Source organism: Calidris pugnax, unplaced genomic scaffold, assembly GCF_001431845.1.
Source record: "Calidris pugnax isolate Ruff unplaced genomic scaffold, ASM143184v1 scaffold4, whole genome shotgun sequence".
In the NCBI taxonomy this organism is placed as follows: domain Eukaryota; kingdom Metazoa; phylum Chordata; class Aves; order Charadriiformes; family Scolopacidae; genus Calidris; species Calidris pugnax.
This window is the reverse complement of record NW_015090781.1, coordinates 3,855,294-3,867,677: the sequence shown is the minus strand read 5'-3', so window position 1 is coordinate 3,867,677 and position 12,384 is coordinate 3,855,294. Positions and strand designations below refer to the sequence as shown.

Here is a 12,384-nt window from a genome sequence, read left to right as displayed (position 1 = left end):
TCTGTACAGCTTTGCCAGATGAATAATGGTTGTTGTAACAGTGCAACAGATATAATTAGCTAAAACCCATCGCCTGCAGTTAGAAGGAGATTTACATGAAATGGCTACTCATCAACTTAACCATTTCTGAACAACTTTGTTTCTCTTTGCAGAGTGCTGTTACAAACATTGCTCATGCTTCCATTGCAGCCATCACAGGGGAAAAAAATACCTTCTTGTAACATATAGACATAAACTACGTTGTTTTAGTATTTTATTATAATATCAAAAGTATAAAACTGTACAAAATACAAAGGCAGGATGTGGCAGTGTTTCTTTACGCTGTCAATACTGTACATGCTTTAAGTAATTTGCTTGATTCACCAGAACTTGTACTTAAACCCAATTGAGAGCAAAGAAATTTTGAGGTACCATTACACACAAAAAAAGACCCAACATAATTTAGTTTTAACCTTTTTTCTTTAAGGAAAATTTCGAGGTGATCTTCCTAATGAATTTTCCACCCATTACACTGATGTATAATGCCTGTAATATACCTTTACTCTACGAGTTAGAGAAGGGGTGAGAAGGGAGGTAGTTCTCTATTTCCTTTACCTTAGAAATGTCAAGTCATGGTTTTATTTTCACTAAAGAGGCAACAGATTGTTGTCAAATTGTTCACTAAAGAGGCAGCAGATTGTTGTTGTAAGTGTCAAAGCCCTTACTGGAAGTAATGAGGAACACAATACTGGGTTCCCTGTATACAGCTGGTAAGAGATCTAATAAAACCAGAAAACAACGAACAACCCATGCCACACAAACCCAAACCCACACCAAAGTGATACTTCCCAGTGTTTTGCACATTTTACACCTCATTAGAAATAAAGCCCTGAGCTTTATTGCTTGTCCCAGAGGACTTACTGGGGTGCAAGGTTTTTGTGGGTGGAAATTGTCCCATCAGCAGACAAGCTTGGCCTTTCAAGAGAGAACTGGTGATAACACAGGACTCATTAATCCTTTTACTCTGCAATAGTATTTCCATTTCTTGGCTAGTTTTACATTTTGATATATTAAATCTTATCCAGGTTTTGAAAGTTCTTTTAGATCTAATACAACGTAAAAGGGTTAAAGTCCACTTTTTTTAATAACTTTTCAGTTGTGCCTCAGTCCTGTCCCATTCTCCCCCTGCCCCTTTTTTTTTTTTCTTCTTCATACAAGAAAGCATGAAAGTAAATAAAGTTCACATTGCAGTTCTGGTTGCTTACCACACTTACAGCACTGGCTACCTGTGAAAACAGAATAACAAGATCTGTGTTTCTGATACAAAAAGATCACTGGAGTTTGAAACTTTTTAGGACTTAGTAATTGGATGGATCAAGCCCCCCCAGGTAACTTGGTGGCAGGTCCCCACAAGCCCCTGGCTGTAGGACCTGCTCCTTTCAATGCCCCATTTGTCGCTGCCAGACTCTGGCCATACCCGTTGCCCAGCCCAGGCGACACTGAATTCCACTACATTCTTCTTTCCTGAAACTGAAGAGTTTTTGCTTGCGTCTGAGACTGATTAAACATTTGCTAACCATAAATTAAGTGCTTTAAAAAAAAAAAATAATAAAATCATTTGAGAACACATACCAAGGCTGTTAACTTTCCACAAGTTTCAGCAGAGCTCAATACCATCTCTGAGAGGAGACAGCTATTTTCATATACACACACATATATATATATATCTATTTTATCAAAAGCACCATGAGCAATTCCTTCTTTTACAGTCATGATGCCTTGTCAATCTCCAGCGTTTTCAAACCGTGGATAAATATGAAATGTCAGAACTGAGAAGATGCTGCTCTGCATTAGTTTTACATAGTTTTGTTTGTCCTGCAACAGACCAGCAGAGTCTGCCTGTAGACCATTCCTCCTGGTCTCGCATCCGGAGATCCCTACTGTGGTGACACCTCCCGAGTCACTGGGAGCTGTAGGCTCCTGCAGCCAGCAACAGGTTCCTGCGTGTGAAGTGGAGGTGCACAACTGGGGTTGATTTGGTCATGTATGTACCCAGTAACAAGTCCTGGGAGTTCTCGGGCAGGTTTATGTGTCCAGTGGCTGTCGTAAAGTCATCGGTTTCTAAATCTTCAAACGCTTTCACGGCATCCCACAGGCGAACTGTGTTGTCCATTGAACCTAGAAAGAAAAAAAGAACAACAGTTTAAAATACTTTCTTGGGGAACAGATTTAGATTGGAGATTAGGAGAGGGTTCTTTACTGTGAGGGTGGTGGAGCACTGGAACAGGTTGCCCAGGGAGGTGGTTGAGGCCCCATCCCTGGAGATATTCAAGGAGAGGCTCGAGGAGGCCCTGGGCAACCTGGTCTAGTTGGGGGTGTCCCTGCTGACTGTGGGGGGGTGGGACTAGATGACCTTTGGAGGTCCCTTCCGGCCTGGGAAATTCTATGATTCTATGATTTTATTAATAAAAAAGGCATATCAAGTCTTACTGGGGAGCAAGTTACCCGATACTAAAGCTCAAAAAGCAGGCTTGCTCATAATGGTGGACTTATGCCCTCATCCCGCAAGGAAACAGGCTCTAGCAAGCCTCTAACTACTGAATGCATGCAAAAACTACCAGGATTTCAGCTTTCTTGGAATCTAACCCGAATGACTGTGGATAAAGCACAAAAAACTACTCTCTCAAAACATTTGGTTTTGGATTATACCACCTAGCACTGTCCTTGTTGAACTGGGCAGCCCAGAACTGGACCCAGTGCTCCAGGTGGGGCCTCCCCAGGGCAGAGCAGAGGGGAAGGATGACTCCCTTGACCTGCTGATCACACTCTTCTTGACGCCCCCAAGGATGCCATTGGCCTTCTTGGGCACAATGGCACATTGCTGGCTCATGGGCATCCTGTTGTCCACCAGGACTCCCAGGTCTTTTTCTTCAGAGCTGCTCTCCAGCTGCTCCCAACCTTCACTATCACCTGACTGCACAAACACCTTCCTTCAGTTCCTGGAGTAGCGAGGGGTCCTGCTTCACACTCCAGTGAAGCACTCGCCTCATACCAGCAATTTCACGTTGCTGCTTTTGCTAAGCAAGTGATTCTACTTCGTCTTCCTCAATTTACAAAACCAGTTCTATCATTCCCCTTCAGATTTATGGAACACAACAGCAACTTCACCGTTTCCAGTGAATTTTACCTGATGCTAAAATCTCTCCATCTCTACTGAATCTGAGCGCGTAGATGGTGTCCGTGTGGCCTTTCAGTTCCCCAACCATCAAGCCGTGTCCAATATCCCACAGCAGAACTCTTCCGTCTGTCGCTCCAGTAGCCAGGAATCGTCCGTTGGGAGAAAATGCCAACGAATGGATTGGTCCCTAAAAGAAACATTGAGGGGGTGGGGAAGACACACACCAAACGAGTTAATTAAGTTTACTCACATTCAGTGACTCGAGCTGTATTTGTTCTGAATCTCACTCTTCAGAATCTCATCACAGAAATCAAATTAAATACTTTTCACACTGCAAATGATGGGCCTTTACCTTATGTCCAGTGAATATTCTTACACAATTCCCATTCAGAACATCCCAGAGCCGTACGGTCCTGTCTGCTGAGCCCGTGGCAATGTAGTTAGAGTTTGGATGAAACCGGGTACACGTCACATCAGCAAGATGGCCAGCAAATATCCGTAAAGGCTGGTAGTGATCCGTTGCCCACAGACTGAAAAGAAAAGCTTTATTAATGAAGAGAGCCCTAATCAAGTTCAGTATCTGTTGTACAACGAAGGATAAAAGGAAGTAATTACACAGTGCTTTCTTACTGGTCAGTTTATTGAATTGGCAGGATCTGTTTTGGAAAAGTATACTTTTCCAAAGAGAGAAATAAAGAATGTTCTGTTAAGTTGTTGAACAGCTGGAAGAGAACACTTCTGATCAGACAGTCATATAAGACAACACTATCTCTTTAGTCATCAGATAGTCTGATGTGTGTTGAAAAGAAAAAAAAACACACAACCCTGACATTAAAACATTTGTTAATTTGTATTTTATTTGACATGAAATAAATTTTATTTCCAGTAACCAGTTAGGCTAGAGTATATCAGCTAATCACTTCCAGGGTTAATCCACCACAAACTGACCCAGACAAGTAAAAAAAACCCATCCAGTTTCTTACCGAGCCACTCTGTCGTGTCCCCCCGACACAAAGTAATAACCATACGGAGAGAACTGTGTATCCCACACTGGGTAGTTGTGTCCTTTGTATCCCACCAAACACGTGAACGTTTGGAGACTCCACAATCTGACAGTGCCATCCTCAGAACAGGACAGCAGATAGTTCCTGTCACAGGAGAAAATATAGCAAATTATACACCAAACTTACACACCGACTGTCAACCACTGCATGCACACTCTGAGGTGCCTACGATAAGACAAACTGTCCACTGAACGGTGTCTGTTCAGCGTGTCACACAGAAACCAGCATTTTGGTGGGGTAAGCAACAATAGCAAAGTCAAGCAGAATCCAGTCCTAGCTCCTTATCCAAAAAAGACATTTGGATGTTGATAACTAATCTGATGACACAGCAATACAGAGGCAAGAAAAAAAAAAATCAAATACAAAACCAAACCACCAACGCACAGAGCTGGTCTTTACTCAGGAATTCAAGTTATATGAAAAAATTACTAATAAAGTGCTATACTATGTTACTTTAAAAAAAAATAAATCTTTTAATATAACTCTAAACAAAATTCCAGGATTCCTTGAAAGAGAATTCATATCACGTTCACATTCTCAATTCATAATTACAGACTCTATCTTCGTGTTCAACACAAAGTTTACTTCTCAGTTGCATTTCTGGAATGATTGTTTCCTGATTAGACACATGCAAAAGCCAAACTTTACACATTTAAACCTCCTTTCTATTATTCAGACTCTCAGAATTACATAATAGTTTAAAATCTCTTATTTTAAGATACTATTCCATACGTTTTGAAAATAAAGTCTCGATAGGAGAAACACAACAATATGCTACTCGCTCTGTTTTTTATGGTTTGCAACACTTGAAGTGCAATGAATCCTGCAGTATTTTTCCCTCCTACAATTCAGTTCATTAAAAGCCAACTTAAAACTACAGTTTGCAAAATGATGGTCTATTTTGCCATCCAAATCTTGAACCTTAAAACCAGTGCTGGCATCCTCAGCTCCAGGTTATTTCAGTAACAGCTGACAGTGCCCAACCCCCTGAGGACACTGAGCACCTACGCTCTCACACAGTTTCTGGTAAGCTGCACCAAGAATTGCTTTAATCTTCTGGAAAAAGCTGCATTCAGAACATGATTGCATTCAGTATTACACAATTAAAACTCAAGACAAGCAAACTAGTTAGCTTGTAAACTTATTTTACCTATCGGGACTGAAGCTGGTGCCATAGACAGGTCCACTGTGACCATATAAAATCTTCAACTCACTTGCTGTTTTCTCATCCATGATCCTCTCCAAGACATCGTCTGATTCTTTGTCGATGAGACTGAGGTCTGCAATATTTCAAGGTTCATTTTTTACCATTGTAACAAGTCAAAGTAATGCTTTACATAATCACTTTCTTAAGTCTTCCCTAAGAGCTAAAATAAATCAATCCTGATGTGTGTTATTTTTCATACTTACACTGTTCAGCCTCCAAACACAGTAACGCCTTCTTGATAGAAATGCCAAATTTTCACGCCTTTTCCCACAAAGTTAGTGTGCCACAAAGATGCTTTTGAGATACGTTGTGACAGCTACACACAACTCCAAATAACTTTGAGTCTGTAGGCTACTGTTTGCTGAACATCATGACCACATCTCAGTTAAATATCCAAATTAAAGGTTTGCACGGTATCCAGCTTCAACAGCAACACACTGTTATGTAAACAGCAGAATTAAAGAAGCCTGGTTTCCAGGAATTTGTGTAGGTGTTGAGCTACAGGATGTTCTCCTCCATCCTTCTCAGAGTTCCCTCCTGTAATTTCCCCAAGGGTACTTCTAGCCTCTCCCTAGATGATCTAAACCCAGCTGTTCTACTACACCCTATAGTTACCATCTGTGGGAAAGTAACGGAAGATCAGTGAGGAGGACTGTCAACACACTCAAGTGGCTCACACGTGGGGTGCTGGAGAACATCTATCACACTAATTGTTGTTTAGTTTTGTGTGCTCAACAAGGAGAACACCTGCACTTAGATAACACAGGCCTGGGATGGACTCAGAGGCACCTCAACAAATGTGCCTGAGATTCCTGCCCTGCTGTTGAAGAAGATCAAAGCACATTGGAAAACTCTGCCTGAATCCTTGAAATACAGGCCCAAACACCAAGTGTGAGCTCTCACTCTCTCACTCCCTTGCTAACAAGGACTCTCTCTTGCTTTGTGGTGCCAGTGTCTCCTGCTTGCCTGCATCTGCCTGGGTGCTCCTTCAGAGATTCCCTGATCCATGAGGTATCGAGGTTAAATTTGTTCTTTGCCAACCAGGTTACACAACATTTCCTTTAAAAATGTTTCTAATGGCAAGATGCGATCATACACACTTTACGTGCACACCCTGTTTCTTCAAAGTGAAAGCATCTCACTGCTGAAGCCAACTCTCCCGCCACAAACATCTTCCTCTGTTCACGCAAAACACAACTTCCACAAGCAGTGCACACTCATATTAAGGATCATCATCTTAATTACCTGCTGCTGTTTTCACACTACGCAGCTTTTTCGGAGTCACTGACCAGACTCTGACCGTAGAATCAGCAAAGCCTCCCACAATCATGCTAGAGTCATCTGTAATATCCACTGCTGTCAGACCCTATGCAGAAAGTATCCATTTATATTATTTCTATCTCTCATGATGCATTTCAAGCATTATAAAATCTTAATTAGTAATAAGAAAATGACTATTTACAAAAATAAGAGGGAATTATTCTAGGATAGACATAAACATATAAATTCTTGCACCGTTAAAAATAAAGCTATATGAATGAAGCACAGTCAATAGTGACAAAATGAGACTGTTTTCCAGTACTTTGGTGCAAAACATCTACCATATTCTGTAGAATATACTTAGGGGCCCACAAGAAAAGCAAAAGAAGGAATTATGGCAAAATCAGAGCAAAAACCAAAGACCGCAGAAATTCAATAGTTTAAGGAATCGTTAAAAAGAATTTTGAAGATTTTGGAACATAAACTTTGCAACACAACTTTTCAGATACTCCAAGAACGCTTGCCAACTCTGTGAAGTTCTCCTTCTCTATTAAGAAGGATGTTTATAATTTTGATTCTCTCTTCCACATTACCCAAACTCTTCTTTTACCAACCTGGTAAGCGTTAAGGAACGTGTAGAAACAGATGGAGGGCAGGCACTCGGGGCCGAGACGCACACGCCTCGCAGCCTCCTTCATGTTCATTACTTTATCCAGTTTGTCAGAGTCTTTCAGTTCAGGCAGAGGAATTCTACAAGAAGCACATATTTTTACAAACTAAAAGCACATTTTGTATTGTTAATCTAAACAGAGAAAGCAAAACCTTTGCTTGCAATCCTATACCACAATATTCAAATAGGAAGTAAGAACTATAAAAAAAAGAAAGACTATGTAAAAGATTAACTGCTGAGAAAAAGAGCCAGTAGCTTTAAGTATTTCAGACAGACAATGGAAGGAGAGAAATAATTGAGTATGACCTGAAAAGATTAGTGGGTAATTGAGTGAAATTTTACCAAGGGAAATCTAGACTGTCTTGAAAGGCAAAGGCAGGAGGTTATATGCTGAGCTTTCCATTACCTCCCTTACAAGTCTTACGGCTAAAGCTGGGTACAGCTCAAATGGGCAAAGAGCTAACAATGTCACACGAACAGTGATGCACATTTGGCTTGACAAGACTGGATTTAACAAGACTTCTCTACACGTTGTTCCCTTGGTACCTGTTTTGGGGAGGAGCATTAGGGTCTTGTTTTTTACTTTTTGATCCTACACTATCTTTTTTAGGTTTTTTCTTCTTCGGCTTTCCTTCCTCATTTTCTCCTTCTTCATCTTCGTCATCCAAAGGCACGTCAAATTCTGGTTCCTTCAATAAGCCAAAGAAAACCTGCAAAGCCAGGAAAACACACAGGACAAAACAGTAATTGCTGTTCTTACTGAAAAAAAGTATCCATTAAAAAAATTAGTTAAAAACCCAAGCAATAGAGCTGCCCCTTTAACATTGCTATGTTTTTATTACTGCATCCATTACTGGTTAGCCCACAAGAAAGGCAGTATATGTCCTGTTGTTTTACCCAGCAACTGATCTGGACAACTGTAAGTTCTCCCACCACTTCTTAGTGCTCCCTTAAAGAAGAATCCCTACAGCTGACATAGTTTATCTGCATAGTACTGTGATACCACACCACCAAGATCTACACAAACAGCCCTTGCAGTGACAGCTGGCAGTAAGAAAGAATTATATCTGTTGTGCAAGAAAGAAAGCCAAATAGTCAAGTGCCCATTTTAAAACCCCAGAGTAATTCAGGAGTTAGTTTACATTCAGTTCAGTGGGCTGAATACAAGGTTCTCTCAAAGGGGTTCAACAGTTTCTTCTACCAGACACACCTTGATCTCTCTACTCCTGCCAACAACTATTCATAAAGTTCTCTTCCTTGGTTCTGTTCATGCTGTATTTTAATATCTCAAGTGACATAGCTCCGTCTATACTAAGATATCTCCCTGAAAAACTATGGAGAATGGTTCAATTATAAGGGTGCAACAATCTTTCCCCCTTACCTTTGCTTTATTAGCTTCTCGTTTTGCCTCCCCAGCCAAGCTTCCAACCATTGCATCTATCTGTTGTTTACTGCGAGGCATTCCGTCAAAGATATCAATGTAAAGATGTTCCTGAACAATGTTCCAGATTTGATTGTTCTGCTTTTCCTGAAGATGCCTCTTCAAGAGTTGGTAAGAATCACGGGAAATACGCAGCACAAACTTGCTTGTTCGGAAATCCAGCATGGTCTCATTACCCTTCATATGTTCTTTTTTGGTTAAACTAGATAATACACGCAGGTCATCCTGGTAATAGCACTCCTGATCCCCATGAAATCTAGTGAGACAATTTAAGACACAATAAAAGACTTAGTATAAAAACATTACCTCCTAAGTGCAGACTTATTTACATTATTTAACATGAAACACGTATGTAAGGACCTTTTGGAAGCTACTGACTACATACAGGATTTTTTTCTACTGAAATAAATTTCCTCCTGAGGAAGATACACCGGTAACTTACTGGTGTAAGAGCATTCAAGTTAGAAACCAAGATGAAGAGAACACACAAATGGAATTTCATACACCCAAAGGGTTCTCGCCCGAAGGAAATAGTTACACTACCATATTTATTTACAGAAATGAAACTCTAATTTCTGGTATCATAAAGTACAGAATATTTCTTTATTACTCAAAACTATTGGATGTATTTATATATGATCCATTCTATGAACATGCACCTTTCACAGTGAATGTGTTTCTCACTCTCCACTTGCATTATAGAATAGCTAACACACGTCTAGTGTTTTCCATTTTCTCTCAAACCACCATAAAACAGTTGTAGCGGGGAACATTTTAACTATTTACAGAACCATTTTTGCTGACCATATTGGAGGGAGACAAAGTGATCCTTTTGGACTGAAATATTCCATAATAGGTCTGAATGCAGAAAACAAATTAAATTCACATTTCTCAAGCGATAAAGAAGTGAAACGTAGTAAGAGCACAGAAAATTCTAGATTAGCCATAAATTAATTCCTTTCACCTTATGTGAAGAATTTCAATATACATGCTATGACATTAGCAAATACTTATAGCACACATTATTTGGCACCTCCCTGCAATTTTCGAGTGCTAAAAAATGACTCCAAATCTTTCTCTAAAGCATCAGCGTCTCTCCATTGATACTTTGCAGCAAGGAGCCAATCAGCTCACCATAAAAATGGTTCAAAATCTGCATGTGGACAGTACAAAAGCATATAGTTTGCACATCTCTCTAATATAGGAGACTGGAAAAGGATTTAAGAACAGTTTCTGTAATCCATGGCACCATTACTTCAGATTCCAAATCCTTTCAACATTAGAGAAGAAAAATAATATGTGTGTATACATATATAAGCCTATGCTGCTATAGCCTACAGATTTAATCTATTTTCTATAACAAATTACGCAAATGCACAAATGAAAATAAATTACCTTTCAAAAAAAGACTTTGCTTCACTCTCATGTTGATTGTAGACCAATTCCAAGTACATGTGCACAAAGAGAGGATAGAACAGCTGAGATAATTCTGCTCGATGACAGTCCAGGGAGCACTCGATGAAGTGTTTCAAGCCACTGTAGTATTCCTCATACAGCGTGGGGTCCCCTTGCTGATTGTAGGCAGACAACACCGCACTCACATCTGGCTGATCTTCCACAACAACAGCTCCTCCAACTGAAAAAGCATAAAACAAGAGCTTATAAGACAGCCTGAAAGAGCCAGCAAACACCCAGTGGCTAACAGCTCCGCTGGTTAACTTACAGAAAAAGACATCTAAGGTCAAGATGTGTGATTTATTGCTGAATAGTTTGTGGCCTACAGAAAAATGCACAGATTAAAAGATAAAGACATAAAATACGACACTGTCAACTTCACTTTCTGAATTCATTTTGTTCTGGTACTCATTCCCCACAGGTTACAAGTGGGTGGTTTTTTGAGTGGTTTAGAAAATTTAGAAATTATCTGACTACACAAGCTCAAGGTGCTCTCAGCAAAACAGGACACTAAGTCTTGTGCTTGTTCAGCTCTAAGTTTAAGTGATATAAGTGAGAGGATGGTAACTTATTATAGTCCAGAAGCCAATTCTCCTTTCAGCTGCCTATAAGGCATTTAATATAGTGCCCAATTCAACTAGGATTTTAAGCGCAAAGGAAGAAGCCACTAGCATCACCAAAATAAATTATCTTTACTGTTAAAGCTAGAAATTGTCAAATTAGGAAGGGAATCTTTCAAAGCCTGTAAGATATACCCACTATAATTATCTTCCTTCCAGTAAACAAGCAAATTAAGTCTATCCAATGAAAAATTCACCAAGACCACTACACAACCACTACAGGACATTGACTTTTTGTCACATGCTAACAATCTGAGACCTCTGTTCTCCACAGCAGTCATTAAACATTTTCATTGTCTTGTCTTCGGTGTAAAAACAATGGTATCAGGTGATACCAGGAACAACCTGACTTTATATTTCCCATTTACTGGAATTCACACATATCAGTTCCTGAAACTTCATGATACTGTTCTGTAAAGCTGTCCCACAGAACACATTGATTAAAAATACTTAAGACTCCAATTATCCAAAGGACATCTCAAGTACCGAGCAACTCCATCCAGAAATGTATAATCTGTTTAGATTAACAAAGCCTCCTCTACAAGTATCCTATAGCTCTTTCTTCAAAATGCAGCCTGTATGTCAGGCCTCCCTTCTCACCCTTGCAGCCACGTCTTGGACCATCACCCCTAACTACAAAGGAAACCTCAGCCTCCCAGTTGAAATGGGACACAAAGACAAGGGGAAGCACCTCTCTCTTTGACAGCGCTCCCTGCAAATATGACAGATTTGGTCCCTTACTCCAGGGAGGGCACCCCCAGGAGACCCCAATCCCTTCCCGAGTTGTACAGGGGAATGACACACTCAGCACCCCTCCCAGCGCCCAGCAAGGGCCACCCCATGGGAGACACGACCTGACACCAACCCTTAGTCCCAGCATCGTGGAGAGTCCCCGAGGCCGGGGGAGGCACAGGGCCCTTTCAGTCCCCCTCCCCGGGCAGCGACCCCGCAGCCGCCCCCGGAGCCCACCTTTCCCGGGCGGCACGGCGGCTACCGCCGCCACTCCGGGGCTGGAAGAGGCGACAGCAGCGGCGCTGCCTCCTATGGCGATAGTGGCAGCAGCGGTGACCCGGTTGAGCAGCGCCTCGCCGCCGGCGTCCGCATCGCCGCTCGCCGTTCCCAGAAGCCCGGTGCCGGTGGGGCTGAGGGCAGCAGCGCCGAGGTCATCGCCGAGCAGGCGGGCTTCGCGCCGCAGGATCTCCTCGGACTCGCGGAGGTTGCTGCGCCGCAGGAACTGCAGCACGGCCACCAGTGTCTGACGGTCCACCGCCGACGGGGAGGCGGCCGGGCCCGCTGCCGCAGCCTTAGAGGGGGCCGCCTCCACACCACTCCCCACCGCCTCCCCATCCGCCGCGGCCGGGGGAGCGGCAGGAGCGGCGGCAGCTGGAGGAGCAGCAGGAGGCGGCTGCTGCTGAGGCGGCGTTCCCGCCTCAGGGTCCGGCTTCACCACCACCGCCGCCACCTCCGCCGGCTCCTCAGGTAGTGCCGCCATCTTGCATCGCCCCCCATT

General features: G+C 42.1%; 1 protein-coding gene across 1 annotated transcript; it reads right to left on the bottom strand.

The window, feature by feature from the left end:
* Positions 1 to 236: 236 nt before the first annotated feature.
* On the bottom strand, positions 237 to 12,379 carry TAF5 (TATA-box binding protein associated factor 5). Its single transcript, XM_014959302.1, has 11 exons — positions 11,844 to 12,379; positions 10,195 to 10,435; positions 8,740 to 9,055; positions 7,905 to 8,068; positions 7,303 to 7,438; positions 6,674 to 6,794; positions 5,372 to 5,501; positions 4,141 to 4,305; positions 3,510 to 3,687; positions 3,167 to 3,344; positions 237 to 2,157 (listed from the first exon to the last, which is right to left on the bottom strand). The coding sequence occupies exons 1-11, from the start codon at positions 12,364 to 12,366 to the stop codon at positions 1,940 to 1,942; spliced, it is 2,370 nt and encodes a 789-aa protein (XP_014814788.1). The 5' UTR covers positions 12,367 to 12,379; the 3' UTR covers positions 237 to 1,939.
* Positions 12,380 to 12,384: the final 5 nt, after the last annotated feature.